Source organism: Chiroxiphia lanceolata, chromosome 14 (genome assembly GCF_009829145.1).
Source record: "Chiroxiphia lanceolata isolate bChiLan1 chromosome 14, bChiLan1.pri, whole genome shotgun sequence".
Classification (NCBI taxonomy): domain Eukaryota; kingdom Metazoa; phylum Chordata; class Aves; order Passeriformes; family Pipridae; genus Chiroxiphia; species Chiroxiphia lanceolata.
This window is the reverse complement of record NC_045650.1, coordinates 18,292,940-18,309,404: the sequence shown is the minus strand read 5'-3', so window position 1 is coordinate 18,309,404 and position 16,465 is coordinate 18,292,940. Positions and strand designations below refer to the sequence as shown.

General features: G+C 41.9%; 1 protein-coding gene across 3 annotated transcripts; it reads right to left on the bottom strand.

Moving 5' to 3' along the window:
* Positions 1 to 497: 497 nt before the first annotated feature.
* Positions 498 to 15,229, bottom strand: CENPI (centromere protein I). 3 transcript variants are annotated; one of them, XM_032702384.1, is made up of 21 exons: positions 15,155 to 15,229; positions 14,024 to 14,372; positions 13,201 to 13,338; positions 12,135 to 12,253; positions 10,828 to 10,935; positions 9,602 to 9,650; positions 9,239 to 9,285; positions 8,490 to 8,579; positions 7,896 to 8,024; positions 7,489 to 7,644; positions 7,107 to 7,227; positions 6,811 to 6,899; positions 6,371 to 6,488; positions 6,207 to 6,271; positions 5,651 to 5,736; positions 5,101 to 5,236; positions 4,790 to 4,914; positions 3,632 to 3,680; positions 3,246 to 3,479; positions 2,349 to 2,390; positions 498 to 1,410 (listed from the first exon to the last, which is right to left on the bottom strand). In XM_032702384.1, exons 2-21 carry the CDS (start codon positions 14,250 to 14,252, stop codon positions 1,279 to 1,281), a joined length of 2,262 nt encoding a protein of 753 aa, XP_032558275.1. In that variant the 5' UTR covers positions 14,253 to 14,372; positions 15,155 to 15,229; the 3' UTR covers positions 498 to 1,278. The 3 variants fall into 3 exon arrangements, with proteins under 3 accessions (XP_032558275.1, XP_032558276.1, XP_032558277.1); XM_032702385.1 differs by lacking the exon at positions 15,155 to 15,229 and adding an exon at positions 14,820 to 14,922 and having other exon boundaries at positions 14,024 to 14,315; XM_032702386.1 differs by lacking the exon at positions 13,201 to 13,338.
* Between the last annotated feature and the right edge of the window lie 1,236 nt (positions 15,230 to 16,465).

Genomic DNA, 16,465 nt, shown 5'->3' with positions numbered 1-16,465 from the left:
GCTTCACAGAAAAATTATAAAACTCATTATACGCTAGGGCCACGTCTTGAAACATATCCACTTGGAGGAATTTGTAATATGTGAAGCGTCCCCTGTTGAGAAAATATAATCAGGATATTGAAGATCTGTTTCTCTTGACAAAAATTAGCAGGCAGCACTTACACTATCTGGAATAACACAGATGGATGAGAAAGGGCATATTAACAGACCATCAGTTTGAGCTGAGAACTGTGGTACTCAACCACAGTCTGATTTTGAGAGGATGAAGGAACCAAACACATCGTTAGTGGCTCTGGGGTCACTCTCAGGACTGATTCCTTTACTACGAATTCACAAACTACAGATTCACAATGCAAAATTCAGTGTACTCTGACCCAACTTTCAAGTGGTTACAACCTTGTTTCACCACAGTAAAATAACATTCACTCGAATTCTGGAAACCTCAGTACAGCTTCTCCCAACTGCTATTCAGTGTTAAAATGAAATGACAGGAGATGATACTTTTTGTAGCAGAGTTTATTTAAAATGGCACGTTGGAAACATTTGACATATTATAAATTATATATATACATGTACATGTATAATACACAACACCTACAGAGCTAAAAACACAAAAAGGAAAGCTACATTTGCACTTACCAATAGAAAATGGTGAACTGGTGGCAATATTGTACAAGTCCTCAAACCATCAATAAACCATCAACTGGGCACTGAATTTTCCAGCTGCATTAGAACATCATTATAAGCAATGCTGGCAAAAAGTCCATTCTGGAAGCTTCAAAATGAAAATGAATCTCAGGAAGGTCAGTTTGTTCAACCTGCTAAAAGACAGTACACACATGGTACAACAGGGAATTGGGAAACACACGTTGCTCCAATCCAACACATAGACAGTATCCCTAAAGGCTGGTTGAGTTACCTGATTCTGAGGAAGGCAAATCAGGTCAGAGATCAACATTACTTATAAATGAAGCAGCACTGCTCACTGCAGTTTTGAGATGGAAAATGTCTGATTCTCAAGGAGATGCTCCAACAGAGAGAAACCAGGATGATAAATATGAATGGGACATAACATACAGCTCACCAACTTCACACCAGAGTTCAGCAGGGACAAGAGGCAGCCTAAGCATTCCTTCTGTGTCTTCACTTTCACAAAATAAATGTCACTACAAGAGTAATTGCTCTGTTTCTTTCCCCTCAGGAAGTAACCAGTGGCAGAGTCCTTTAGATTCTGCTAATCTGTTCCAGAGGACAGAAAAGCTCCAGTGAGTCCCAGGGTCACGCTTCCACATTCTCCGCTTTCCTGCGAGAGGCCTGGGAAACACGATTGATGCTGCTCTCAATGAAGACCTTCAGGCCCTCCAAACCTTGTGCGTAGAGATATTCCAGATACCAGTCCCACCTCTTCCCCTACAAAACCAGAAAGGATAGTCAGATGTGCAGGACAAAGCTTTGTCTCTTTCTTAGGCCAGTTTGAAAAGCTCTGCAAACATTGCCTTCCACAGTCTGACAACATCCCCGTGTTGTTTGACAACATCCCCGTGTTGTTTGACAACATCCCCGTGTTGTTTGACAACATCCCCGTGTTGTTTGACAACATCCCCGTGTTGTTTGACAACATCCCCGTGTTGTTTGACAACATCTGTAAATGTCCCTGTTCAGCTGTGGGTACCTTCTGTTCCCAAATGCCCAAACTTACACAACACACATTCTTAGCTTGAACGTGACAAATTGTGATTTTTTTTTTTTTTTACCATTGAAAATGTTTACAAATCCCAGTTCTGAAAAGAGCAGAGTCTGCTGGATCAACAGGGAAGATGTCAGAAACTAAATGAATATGGATATTAAAGCATTCCTTCCATCACTAGTGTTGATTCCTCCAGATCAGGTTTGAAGTACCCTGTGACACAGGAAAGGAACCCAACTGCCACTGTATTGCTCAGTAGAGGATTCCTGCTCAAAGATGTAACAAAGCTACATACCTCTCAGAAATTTAAAATTAAGTTCATTGATAATAGAAATTCTGCTCCAAGTACACCAAGAATGCAACTTTTTTTGGAGCCTGCAGAGAACAATAAACAGCTTTGTGCTGATACTGCACTGAGTCATGGAGGAAACAGAAAATCTCAGCCCACTAGCCACAGATGGGCAGATACATAACTTCCCAGGTGTTGATGCCCTCTTGTTTGGCCCTGTTAAGGGACTGAATCAAAGCCTACAGCTGGAATTTTTCCATTTCAAAATTTTTATAGAGCATTTGTGGAATTGGTGAATATTATCACCTCATCCTCTTCTACATACCTGCTGGAAATTGCTTGCTTTCACTTCACTAAAACAAGAAATCTTACCTTGATTAATTTGAAGTTGAAGGTGGTATCCTCCGGACAAATCTTGAGGAGAAGGAATAAAATAATATCAGGTCACATAAAAAGCATGTCCAGCGTTGCTGGGTCTCTGCTTCGGTGTGCAAAGGAGTTCAGAGATTTTTAATCATGCTTCAGAAGGGCCTTCCAGCATCATACTGTGTCCCTAAGTGGCAAGGTAACACCTAAACCCTCCTGCCCTGTGCTGCAGCACTACTGGACAGCAACAGGGAATATTTGTAGGTATCCTTAACCACTGTCTCTCACCAGTGTAAAAGCTTCCCCTTCAAAACATTAAAAAGGTAATTCCCAGCAATGAGAAAAAGCAAGAGAAGAGAACCTAGTGACACTCAGACTACTGCTTGTGTTCCCCAGGTGTGCTGCAGAGCAGTGCCCTCTGGTGCTCAGCACCACAGTGCTGAGGAAAATGTGACCCTGTCCCTAAATAAAAGCTACCACAAGAACCAGAATGCACTGCTAAAAAGTTCAATGAACAGCTGTATAGAACTTAACTATGTATTTCTTGACTTCCTGCAGTTTAAATACTTAGGTCAGGCTCCCTATTTTGTGGGGCAGGATGCACTACTGGGAAGTTTTTACTGAATTGTCATTTATTTCGCTGATTAGCTATTTTAGTTCTATCTTCAAAATGATCCTAAGCACAAATTCACATCCAAAACTGTTACATTCATGCTTTCATACCACACAGACTATTCAGATTGTGCCACTGATCTGACACAAACACAGAATGCCACAGCAGCTTTTGAAAGCTCAGTTGGCTCCACAAGTCAGCCAGGACACCAAGAGACACTGCTCTAGAGAAGCTGTCAAGACAGAACATTTGGTGCCTTCAAAGGCCCAAATCTCAGCCAATACAATTACCTGCTTCAGGAAGTCAATAGAATAGCCCAACATGGCTGGGTGGTAGACAATGTTAAAGCTGGTTTTAAAATCCTTCACTAGAGTTTTGTTCAGCAGCTCCTCATCCATACGAAGACCTTGAGAATGAGTATCCTTCTGGAATACAGTGGATGTCCACAGGCAGCCCACCATAGCTGTTATGTACTGGTTGTACTCTTTGTACGTCTCATTACTGAACTTGAACTGCAATATTTTCTGAGGGACAAAACAAATCAGTGAACAGCATCCTCAAAGCAGCTGTGTGTTCCCTCAGTCCTTAAAAGAATGCCACTAATACACCTTCCCTCCATTCAACCCAATTCCTTGCTAAGGTCTGTTCTAGCACACAACAGATGTGTCCACCATACCTTTTTACTCTCCTCATTTTCTTTTGCAGCCACCAAGTTGGTTCGATACCTAAAAAAAAAAATAAAAAAACCCCAAAACAAACATAAGAGAAAGTTGGGGGCCTGTAAATTTTTACATGCCTCTATTCAAAAAAGCTGGAGGAATGCATTAAGAAAACTTACTCCTGCCACGAGAGATCAAATTTTATTGGTAAAAAAGAGAGACATGAAAAAGAATTCAAAGGGACTTAATCAGTTGGCATAGGCCCACTCTTTCTAGGTAGAGTAGGGACACATCTGGTAATATTAATCTCTTAAATGATTCAGACATGACTGGTTTCCCTGGGACAGTCACCTTCATAAAGGCAACATGCAAGAATGGACATTCAGCCTTAAAATCAGCAGAAAAACTCAGTGTGTTTTTAAGAAGGCAGACTTTCATTCACTAAGCAAAGAAACAGAAGCCACCGGAAGTAATGCAACTTGACAGTTGTTCTATATAATAAGCACTAGCTCCTCTTATTTCCTCAAGACCATCCTGTCATGTTAATTACCCTGCAGATTCCTTAGAGAAAAAGCCACATGGAAAGCCCTGCACCAGCTGTCAGCTACTGGCTACTCTTCTCCTCAGATGCAGCCACTGGAAGTAACAAGGCCACGAACCACAGCCTTGGTGGATCCTGTAGAGCACTAAGCAGTGCTGTCTTTGGACTTGCCGGCAGCACAAGACAGTCCCAAATTGCCACAGAGTCTGGAGGTGGCAGAAGTGCTTCCTACTCAGCACATGACAGAATTTGTAAGGAAAAGCTCAAGTTTAGTGGTCAAAGCACAGGAGTAAGTAGTTGTAGTTACTATTTGTGATTCCAGCTGGCTGGCTTAAGTTCTCTCAAAACAATATGAGAACTTCTTCCTCTCCACATATCAAAGATATAGAAATAATTCTGGGAAAGAGGTCAGAATCCTACTATTTTGGGCAACAGACTGTAAAAAAAAAAAAAAAAAAGAAGTAACTACAGCTATTAAATCCTGAATCATGAAAGCTGGGCACGAGCGGAACTTTCACCTTTGCCTTGCATCGTAAGAAAAAGTAGATTTCAGGTTTTACACTAAAGTAATTTCATTTCCAGAAGATTGAAAGAGAAGACAAGGAGACCCTGCAGCCCACACTTGCTGTAGTACCTGTACATAATGTAGCAGAGCTGATTCAAGGTGACAGAATCCATGCTGAGCAGTGCTGGGTAGAAAACCCCAGCAGGAGGCAATATCAACAAAGGCAGGTTGTACTTCAGGTACATGTCACACACCTGCAGGAATGAAGCACATCTGGGTTGATTGTTACTGCCAAAGTAATGGTTATTTGGACTATTCTTGCTTTTAACCACAAAGTTCTGTAAACTATAATGAGGAAGATGTTTTCATGCTCTAGCTTAAAAAAATACAAACAGCCTTGGAGAATTTCAAAAGAAAGCCAAAATGATTGGGATACACACGGTCTCATAGAAATCCAGGATGAAGAAGAGCAATAACGTGGAATTCTTTTCCAAACGCAGTCCAACAGTAGACAGCCGTCCAACAAAGTGGATCAGGTCAGCCACCACGGTCACTAGTCCAGAAAGGGTGGTATTCCTGCAGCAATGACAACACAACATTAGTACTACACCTCTTTGCAAAGGGCAACGTGGAAAAGTGGTAAAAAGAAACTGAAGTTTGTGCTTTTGCCCCACCCAACGCTCAGCAACAGACACTTGTTCTTCAATACAGCCAGTAACATTGTTATCAACACCATCACAAACACAACCCAGCCCTCAGCCTCAGGAGGATTTTGAATTCTGCGCATTTCAACTTTCAGTGTCAACAGAAGTACTTTTAAAGACAAAGAACAAGACTGACAAGGTAGCTTACAATATAGCAGAATCATAACAGTGTTATTAACCTTCTAGCTGGTCTTCATGCTGGGTGATAGAGCTAGAATATATATCTAAATGCACTGGTGAGCAATGCAAACAACATGGCTTGCATTTTTTTTTATGACGAACTTACAAAGAATGAAACTCTGGATCCATATCAATCACATTGCAATTTAACCAGTTCTCCAGCAGCTCCTTCAGGCTCTCAAGAACACTGCACTGCAAGAGGCAAAAAGAAATCAGGCTGATAACAATTTATGTAAGCAAGTAGTACTAAACAAAAAACACCATGAGAACTGACATATACAAGGAAAGGTATCAAGAGTTTCTCAGAACCAACAGGAGCAGTGAGATAATTGCACATCCCCTAGAACTGAATGAATGTGTTACAGAGCTTTTCCTGGAGAATGCAAGTTCCAAATACCAAGTTAAAATCACAATAAAAGAAATAATTATCTTCTGTACTGTCAGTTCTTTTTATTTCCAATGTCCCAGTCAAAAAAGAAGATATCTTTAAGGCACTCATACTCCTAAAGAAGTTAAGTTGTAAGTATATATTTTACCCTCACTTGGGCACAGACTTCCCCAAAAGAACTTTCCTATACAATCCCTTAGTCTGCTACACCCAACACAAGTGCAGAGAGCAGTATCAACTAGAAGTAAACAGCCATTGTATTCACTCGAATTACCTTGAAGTAAAGGGATGATGTGAAAAAGAGCTGTGCCAGGGGACCATAGAGATATGACTTAATTTCTGAAACAAATGAGAAAGCAGTATGATACTGGTGAACAAATTCTATCCCCCAGGATATCCCCAGTGTCCAACCTCACCCAAAGGATCTGCAACACATACCAGGGGAACTGCTGAGGGGGATCCAACTCACAAGTTTGAGGACTTCTGGTCGGCAGCAGGAGCCATCCCAGAGAGGAAGGCTCTTGTACAGGAACTCTTCACAGGCAGAAAATCCCTCCTACAAAGCAGAAGAGGAGCATTCAGAAACTCACCTCATATGCCTGCACCTTGCCATGCTCACTTCACCCTGAAGGAAGAAAGAGGCTGACACCTCCTTCCTGCCATACAATTTGCCAGGACATCCAAATTATCATTCTCAAATTATTTTTCCTGCAGAAAACAAGGCCATTTCCAGAATATTGACTTTCCGTAGGTAGAGGTATTTTTATTACTTGAGACACTGTCACTCCTCAGAAATATTACAGGAAACTGGTAAGTCCCAGAGGTTCTTTAAGGGAAGGCTTTGTGAAACCCTTGGCTTCCACAAAACATGCACTTACCTGCAAAAAACATTCTGCCTTGTAGATAGTTTCCAGGAAGCTCTTGAATTCTGTTTCATTTGTGTTATCAACCACACACCAGGTGCATTCTAAACAGGAGAGAATATTGTATTGGAATACAAGCATAGCAAGAAAAAACACAAAGAGAAACCAATTTCAGTTCTCTTCCAGTATTTGCTTTAACATCATATGATTGTCACTACAAATCTGAACAGCAAAGTACCATTACTGAAAAACGAGAGCCCTCAGACATCCTTTACCTCCCTAGCATGGCAAGATAATACTGAGTTTCCTACCTTCCTGGAGCATCTGGCCCATCCAATAGTAGAGCCTCAGGTAAATAGATTCATCTCTGACACAATTCATGTAGTGAAGTAATAAAGGGTTTGTTAGCACTGAACCCATCTGGGAAGGAAACTGCAAGAGAAATCAAAGAAAAGAAAAGAATTATTCAGTGCTTACATCAGCAAACTGCCAGAGAATCTCCTTCTATCAGAGCTATCCAATCCTTTTACCAGCAACAAGACCATCTCCAGAACTTGTCACCCTCAGTTGGGTCAGATGCTGTGTTAGAACCAGGTAGCTCACACATTATTCACACATAAACAAGGAATTAAGGAATATCCTTTGACCTCTCAAAACATTCATTCAGCTTTTCAAGACCTTCTTGGAGCTCACCTCTAGATGGTGGATATTTTGTAGGAGCTGAGGAAAGGTCTGCAGCTGCTCCACTGGAAAAGTCTCATCTGTACTGAACAAATCACAGTACTTTTCTGTGCCCACTTCTGAATTCCTTGCACTGCTTGCAGGTAGAACCAACTGAGTATTCCATTTCTGTAGAAAATGCATAGCAATGACTCTGCTTCCAATGCAATGGAGTGCACTCATGAACAGTGTTCCCAGAAAGACCCTGTTTTACAAAACACGTATCCAGGCTTTCATTATAGTGGGAATGCTGCATTTCTGTATAGGTACTCCACCCTTCCCAGTGCTGAAATAAAGCCACACTCCCATTATTTACCAACATTCATAATGAAAAATGCTGCTTGGCACCTTCTAGGGTCTACCTTAGGCCCATAACATACCCTCTTTCGTGACTGAGGTTGAGCTGTGCCTAAAAACGCTGCCTGGGTCAGGGGAGTGCTTCCCTGGTTTCTTTGCCTTACTGCATTCATTGCTGCTTTCCATGGGCCCTCTGAACTCTTGAAGTAAGTCTGGAAACAGAAATCAAGAAGATCATCTGTGCAAGATTTCAAACAGAAATCATCTGTGCAAGAAGCCAAACTAAGACAAAGCAACAGAAAGATCAGTTTCTATTCTGATAAACAGCATCACAGTGATACAGAGACAATCTGCTTGACAGATTTTCACAGCACAGAATTCTTATCACTCCTCAGTTTCATCACATTTTGACTACAGTTCAACTGTAGTGGGCTTTTATTTCCTTCTGAAATTATGTTCTTTTTCAAAAGGGATAAAACACTTCTGTCTTATAATCTTCATTCAAATCAATCATCAGTCATAGATTAAATCTCAAGTACACATTATACTAATTTTACTCAGTGAAGAGGAAATAGAATTAATCTTCACCACTGAATCGTGCTCTAGCTTAAATGCAAAGCTCACTACAAACACTATCATAAGTACTGGTTCCAAATAGACTAAATCTAATTCCTTACCTTTGTTTTTGTGGGAAGAGTTATGGTCACCAGCTCTGGACAGAAGAGTTTGTAAAGTGATAGTAGAGCCTGCAGGTGAGGCTGCATTCCCTGTCAAATAGCAGAACAAGAGGGAAAACGTGGGGTATGTTTTTTATACAGAAACTGAATACTGTATTTTAGAAGGAAAAAAACTCAGTGAGGAGTAAAAGCTAAATTTCTAGAGTTACATATCAGTAAGTAACCATAGATGAATAACTGAAAATGAAAGAACAGAAACTGTGTCAATGAAACACCGTAGGAAGGGGATTGAAGAAAGAGCATAACTAAAAAAAAGTAATTTAGCAATCAAAACTATGAAAAATAGTCTTTCTGCTATCTAAAAAACGTTTTGTTTTTTTTTTTTTTTTACAAAAAAAGAGCAAGACCCTCTACAATCTTATATTTTTCAGTCATTTTTGATACCACTTGCAAAAGGAAGATGAATACAAAATTAAGGACTGCAATAGATAAATGAAGCTGCCCTTTGCTTCAGAGATTTCACCACACCTGCTTCTAAAACAAAGACCTTTGTGCATATCATTGCAAGAGCTCAGAAAACACATGTGAAAACTGGGAATGCACATGCAAGAGAGATGAGCCTTGATGTTACAAAGACTACAACCTAAATTCCAAGTCCAGCCACTCTTCTCCATCCTGTAAGGGCATTAGTCTTACAAAGTGCATTATGAACCACGGTTCAAACTCTACAAGAATTGAAATAAACTCACCATTTTTGCTTGGAGGTCAAGCAGTCTCCTAACCCGAAAAGGCTTGACTGGAAATACAATCAATAATATAAAGAATTTAAAAAACACTGTATCAGACATCTGAGCAAAAATGCAGTATCACTTTTATCATGAAGTCATGACAAAGCAAACAGAACCAATCACTCTCATTTCTAGGCTAACAGACAGGTTTCCAGTTCAGAAAGTGTTACACAAATTTTTGCCTGCACTATCACTCGTGCTCCCTTGCCTTAAAAGCACTATATTGGCTTACCAGTGCAGTGGCTGCATTGGAAGAAAAGGCAGTACCAGCAAACAGAATCAGAAACAAAATGGAATTCCAGCTCTTACAGCTGAGAGACTCACCATTTTCTTTCCTGGTCAGCAGGTAGAGCACGTGGCAGACGTAGGGGCACTGCAAAGCAAAGGCAGCAATGAACCCTCCTGCTGCTGGGGGACACACAGAAATCACACAGGCTTCACAGGACACTGCTGTGTCACTCCACTGGCTGCCTCAAGCCATCCCTGCAGCACCCCCAGGGCAGAACACACCTCACTGCCCTTAGGAAGCAGCCTGGTTTTTACAGTCTCTTATGTCCCTTTCATTTAGAAACTTTATCTGACAGTAACCAAGCTATTCCATAAGCTTGGATGGCATCTTTTGGAAGATGGTCTAGAAATTTCAAGAGTCAGAGGTAAAAGTACAATGATATTTTCAAAAAGAAAGGCGTTTTGAACCAACATACTGTTTTAGAGCTTCTATTTACAGCTGAGGTTGTAAAAGAGCTTTAACTTAGTTTCAGACCAACTCTTGGTGCACTTCCCAACTGCCCCATCACGCCTCAAAATGCTATTTTAAACCATAGGAACTTGAATCCAGTTTTATGAAAAGATTATAACTAAAGTTAACCTAAAACCATTAACAACTTTACAAAACATATAACTCAGAATTTGGGGAACTTAACCACAAAATATCCTAAACTGAAAGAATATTAACAATTTCATATCTAACATGACTGCCAAGATCATTTCAATATGCACTGAATCCAAACATTTCGAAATTCCAGTACCTGGATTTTACAGTTGCCATATAGCAGAAATTTCCTGAATGCTTGTTCTCATTTAAGCTACATTTCAACTCAATTAAATAGAACAGCACCCTTAAATAAACACTGCTCTAAAAGTGGTTTTGTTTTTTCTTTTTGCCCAAGGTATACAAGCCAGTTTCTTCCCAGGAGCAGGAGACTTTACCTGCTGTTGTCTGACAATCCCACAGACTGCAGCACCACAGTTAATCTTGGGAATTTAGACAGAATATATCCCCAACCTCTGTGTGACACAAAATAGCAATTCTTGGAAACATGTTTAAACAGCCAGACCACAGCAATCCTACAGTACTTCCCTGTTTAGGGATCTAAATTACTCAGCAACCTTATAATGCAAATGAAAAAAAAAAAAAAAAAAAAAAAAAAGAGCAAAGTTCCAGCCATTAGAAAATTCTCTCTAACCAACCAGACTAATTCCAGCATTAATACACTAATGAATACTTGGTTTTATTTTGTCAATTCCATATGTTCTTCAGCTCTCCTTACCAGCTTCTCATCTTGCAGGAAGGAGAAGAAGAAACCATAGAGGGCATTAATTTGTTCCTTGTGATCAATGAAGTCAAACACTGTGATCAGCCACCTTAAAAAAAGCAACTGCAGACAGGAAAAAAGCCATTATTACATTAAGTGATGGGCAAAAGCAAAGAAGAGCAGTCAGCAGCCAACTCCAGAGACACAATCAGTAAGGATACAAATCACTCGCAAGGACAACCAGGGAGCTACAGAAGAACAACAGCTCAGAGATAATTCAGCTGTGGAAGAAAGCCTGCCAAGGGTGTCCTCTTGCAGCCCTCCTGGGAAACAGGCACACTCCAACACCTTGCTGAAGTGCCTGTACACCAGTGCATGAAGTATGGGAAACAAACACTTCTGAATATGTGTTGTCCCCTCACCAAGGAGTGGATTGAGGTGCTGGAAGGCATCCAAAGCAGAGCAACAAAGCTGGGGAAGGGTCTGGAGCACAAATCTTAAGAGGAGCGGCTGAGGGAGCTGGGGGAGCTCAGCCTGGAGAAAAGGGAGCTCAAGGATGACCTTACTGCACTCTACAGCTCCCTGGAAGGAGGCTGAAGTGAGGTAGGAGTCAGTCTCTTCTCCCAGGCAACAAGTGATAGGACAAGAAGAAACAGCATCAAGATGTGCCAGGGGAGGCTTAGACTGGGTATTAGGAAAAACTTCTGCACCAAAAGGGTCGCCAAGCACTGGCACAGGATACCAAAGGAAGTGGTTGAACCACCATCCCCGGAGGTATTTAAAAGACGTTCAGGTGTGGCACTTAGGAGCACGGTTTCATGGTGGACTTGGCAACATATGGTTGGACTCTATGGTCTTAAAAATCTTTTCTAACCTCAATGATTTTACAATGGAAATAAATTCTGTGGTTCTATGATGTAAACCTTTGAGCAGACTATGTGAACACCAGAACAAACTTTTGCTAACGTTAAGCCACGTTGTCATGACCAAGGTACACATAACCTAAGGGATACCTTGCTGAAGTTGAGGAATGCCTCACACAGCAGAAGTACTTCACAGAAATGGTGGTGGAGAAACCATTCCTGAGGACTTCATAGATTCAAGCCAAGCAGGAACTGTGCAACTTTCCACTCACACTTATAAAATGTTTCTTGGTTCCTGCTGCTGTTCCAGCAATAGGTGTCTCTGCCATTCTTGGTAAAGGACAGTATCTTGTGTAAGACCACGTACATTAAACCCTAGGATTTTTGCTCCCTGAAAATAACCTGGTCTTATCATTCCTGTGCAGAAGCAATAACTATTGTCAGCACTTACTAAGTTACCTGGATGCTGCCTGAGGATTTGTTGGTACAGAGCCAAGACACAGCTGTAACCACAGAATTTTCTGGTATTACTGAGGCTGGGATCAGGCTCTTCAATAAACGAGTATTCACTGTGTCAGCTGAAAAACAAACAATTTCAAGTAAGATGGTGCTCCTGTACCAGGTTCTTGGATGTGGTTTTGCAGCTTAGGTCAAAATTCCCCTTGGACAAAATTATTCAGAGCTTCATTGCTCAAAGTAACAGTGTACAAGAATCTGGTAAGGATTTACCAATACCTCAAAAAATTATGAGAAATATTTCCCCATCTTAACAAAAAAATCATAAAATATTGAGTATTTTAGTATTGAAATAGTCTTCAGGTTCCTGGCAAGACAACCAAAAGTAACACAGATTCTGTTAACATTAAACAACCAATGCCTTCAGCAAAAGGGTATGGGACTGTCAGGCAAGGATCAGCAGACCTGGAGATGAGCTGATCATTTCAAATGAAGAAAAGCACTAAACTACTTGCATAATGGGGAAAGAATTCTGTGTGCTCCCCTTGTGCTGGAGGGAGGTAGAAGTTTAGGGTTTTTTCCAATGAATATTTCATTATTTAGAAGTACAAATGGTGAACAACATTTCTAAGAAAGCAGCACGAGGGCTGCACTGACTGCTGAATTGACTGTGGGGATGACAACCTAATTTTAGCAACTTTCACTGACACAGCTATGTGAGTTTGTTTAGTTATTTTGATCTTGGGGAAACGAAACCTACACAAACAATTACAGTAAAGAAAAAACAAAATGCTTGGTGAGGGCACAATTCAAGCCTTTCAGAAACCTGCAATTATGAACAAAGGAAAAAAATTTAAACCAAAATCTGTAACAAGCCATAATATTTAACCGGACACCACACCCCTGGAGCAAGAACTGAGGTTAGTTTTTTACACCAAGGCATGCCAGAAAAATTAATTTTACACTACAGTACCCAACAATACAGCCACCACAAACACATTGTCTCAATTTGATTGGAGGGGAAGGAGACATTCACAGAAGATACACCAGCAGTACGTAAAGGTTTTACCAAATTTGCCACTGAGCACCACGTTCAACAGTATCTCAAAACCTTCAGGTGGGAGCCCTCGTTGCAGGGCAATGCTTTCCACAGCAGCCAAGTGTTTCTGCAGAGCACTGTTGTTTCTCAGGGAAACACGGCCTTGAACTAGGAAAAACAAATGGGACAAACACGGGATGTAACAACTTCCCAACTGAAAATGAACTTTAAGCTTCTCTGAACTGCCCCTACTCCTTTTTCTTTACACAGTAACAAAAAGGGGAAGAACTTTCAAGACATTAAAGAAACATTTACATAGCTCAGGGATTAAAGAGGGAATACAGAAGTAAAATTAGATTATTTTAAAATTATTATTTTTATTAAGAAAGATGGAGGGGGAGTTTTTACAAGAGCATGTAGTGACAGGACAAGGGGGAACAGATACAAAATGACAGAAAGTAGACTTAGATTAGGTATTAGGAAACAATTGTTTACTGTGAGGGTGGTGAGGCCCTGGCACAGCTTTCCCAGACAAGCTGTGGATGACCTATTCATGGAAGTGTCCAAGGCCAGGGCTTGGAGCAACCTGGGATAGTGGAAGATGTCCCTGCCCACGGCAGGAGTTTGGTCCCTTCCAACACAAACTATTCCATGATTCTATGATATTCTTTTTTTTTTTACATAGCAGTAACAGAAAGCTTTTAATACATTAAAAAAATATTACATAGGTCAGGCATTGAAGAGGAAAACCAGAGGTAAAATAGATTATTTTTATATTATTACCATTCTTTTTATTAAGAATGTAATTATTATGTTTTCAGTCTTAGAGAGCCAACCTTAAAAGTGCTCTTACCTTTCTCAAAGTAGGTCAAAGCTTTCTCCAGGGAGACTTCCTGGCTGTCGTTTTTCCCACTGACATCATTTTTCTGACTGATGTCATTTTTCTGACCTCCACGAGACTGATGATTCTGGGAACTTTTTTCAGGGTCAGTTCTCCCTTTTTTTCGCCACGCAGAGAGATCAGTTTGGCTTTTAGGGTCAACCTCCAGAGGCCGCTTTGGGGTCCTAGAACTCTGCTTCATCTTTTCAGTCTCCCAGCTGAGACTGGAAAATTTTCCTCATTTGTCACGAGATCCAGTCCTTCACTAGGCAAGTAAAGAGATCAACCTCCAACAGCTGAAGAACATCAGAGAGCTGGTTCCCTGCAAGAAAAGAAACATTTATTTTCCTGACAAACAGATTTTAGAGGCATCCTGCATAACACTAGATTGAATGCAGCAGAAATAATTTAGAGCTGACTGTCCCCCAGCAGGTCAGACAATATACTCAGAAGATGCACAGACAACATTGTATCAAAACTTTATTCTTTTTTATATTAGAAAAAGAAAGAAAAAAATTCACAAGGTAAAAAATTAACACAAGCTCCTTTCAATTTAAAAATGACCTGATAAAATTTTAGATAGCATTGTGAGCCAAAAAATTAACATAACTAGAAAGATGGAATAACACAACCAACAGTTTTCTCCTCAGTTTATTTTGTGCATTTTTATTTTCCTTACTGGTATTGTGCTTGTCAGTGTCATTAGTCAACAAGCCATGATCCCCTGCGGGGTTGTGTACAGACTCTAAAGGACCATAACAACACTTATCTTTCTATTTCACAAACATTGGATTCTTCTGCAGCCTTTCTACCGAGCAGCTAGGGTTGGAAAACACCCCTCACCCTCCTCCCCACCTGCACCAGCGCCCTTCCCTCAGCCGCCACCGCGACACTCCCAGGACTCTCGGGCCTCCCGGAACATCCTCCGAGGGGAAGGAGGGAGCCCAGCCCGGCCTGACCCAGCCCCGGCCACGGCCCCTCCCGCTGCCCTGGGCACTGACCACCGCCTGCCACAGCCACTGACCCTCGCTTCGGCACTGCCCCCCCGGTGCCCCGGGCACTGTCCCCGCCGGTGCCCCGGGCATTGTCCCCCCCGGCACTGACCCCCTCACGCTCCTCCCGCCTCTCCAACCGTCCCGCCGTTCAAACCTGGCGGCCGCAGCACCGCGCGTGCGCAGCGCCCGCCACCGCCCCGCCTTTTGCGCATGCGCATTGGGCGGGAATGACGGCGGCGCTTCCGCCCTTTCTGCCCGCCCCCCTCCCCGGCGGTTCTGAGCATGCGCGGTCCGTGCCCCGGCGGGCCCTGAAGGGCGGGAAATCCCCGCGAGGGGAAGTGCGGCCCGTCCTGGGGTGTCCCCTCCTCCAGGGGGGTGCAAAGTTTAGCCCTAAACCCACATCTTTAAAAAGAGTTGGGGGGGGAAGACACATATAAAGCGAGCGCGGAGGTGATCCAGTAACCCCGAGGCTCTAAGCGGTGAGGCCTGGATGAGGCTGGCTGGGAAATGAAATTATGGACTCGGAGATAAAAACATGGGGAAAAAAAAATAGGAAAAAAAAAGAAAAGAGTAAATTAGCATCGAGGTCTTACAAAAGGAGTGGAGCAGTTCTTATCGAGCACAGATGGCTGGCAGCGTCCAAAAATAGCTTGTTCCTGCTGGGGGGCAGTGATGGAGGTCAGGCCGCCACAGAGAAATACAGAATTCCTGCTGCTGGGCTGTAGGGAGAGTCCCGGCTCCCTCTGTAATAAAGAAAATGCATCCACCACTGTGGGTCAGTTGCTCATTTCGCTGCAAATGTGAAAAGAGGGGACGTATTTTAGTAGGCTTTGCTCCATGGGGTGATGTATTATTGGGGTGTCTGTACAGGCTTCGATGAGGAATGTCACAAAATATAAACACAATACTTGTTCTCAAAGGTTTACTGAGCTGGATGCTCAGTGAGAGGTGTCTGGAGAAAGAGCTGCAGCAGCTCAATTGTGAGGATTTTGTGTAGGAAATACACATCAGGGGGTGGTTTTGAGTTGGTTTTGAGTTAAAATGTGATTAACAACCCCAGTCAGGGCATGGCAGATAAAGTGTCTTTGGAAGAGTAAAGCAAATTCTGTATCTATTTGGGATGACCTTGAGGCAGCCTGTGAGGATGAGATTGTCTCTTGGTTCCTTTGCTCAGGGTACACATCTGATAAGAGAAATTTAGTCCCTCTGGGGCTCTGAGAGAAGGCTTTTTCAGCATATATATATATATATATATATGTATATATATATGGGGCTGCATCTGCTCCAGCAGCAAACTCGAGAACTGCATGTGAACATCCCTCATCAATTTTTATACAGATACAAGCTAACAGTTTACTGGAGTTACCTTTTCTCGGCTACATTACACTGTAGCAAACTTTATCTGAGACTGTTTCATTAA

Excerpts from the sequence above, each read along its gene's own strand:
- CENPI (XM_032702384.1), bottom strand. The coding sequence starts at position 14,252 with ATGAAGCAGAGTTCTAGGACCCCAAAGCGGCCTCTGGAGGTTGACCCT. Across the intron at positions 9,651-10,827 it reads TCCTGCAAGATGAGAAGCTG|TGCCCCTACGTCTGCCACGT; the intron begins GTAAGGAGAGCT and ends TTTGCTTTGCAG. Across the intron at positions 4,915-5,100 it reads TCCTGGATTTCTATGAGACC|GTGTGTGACATGTACCTGAA; the intron begins GTGTGTATCCCA and ends TCATTCCTGCAG.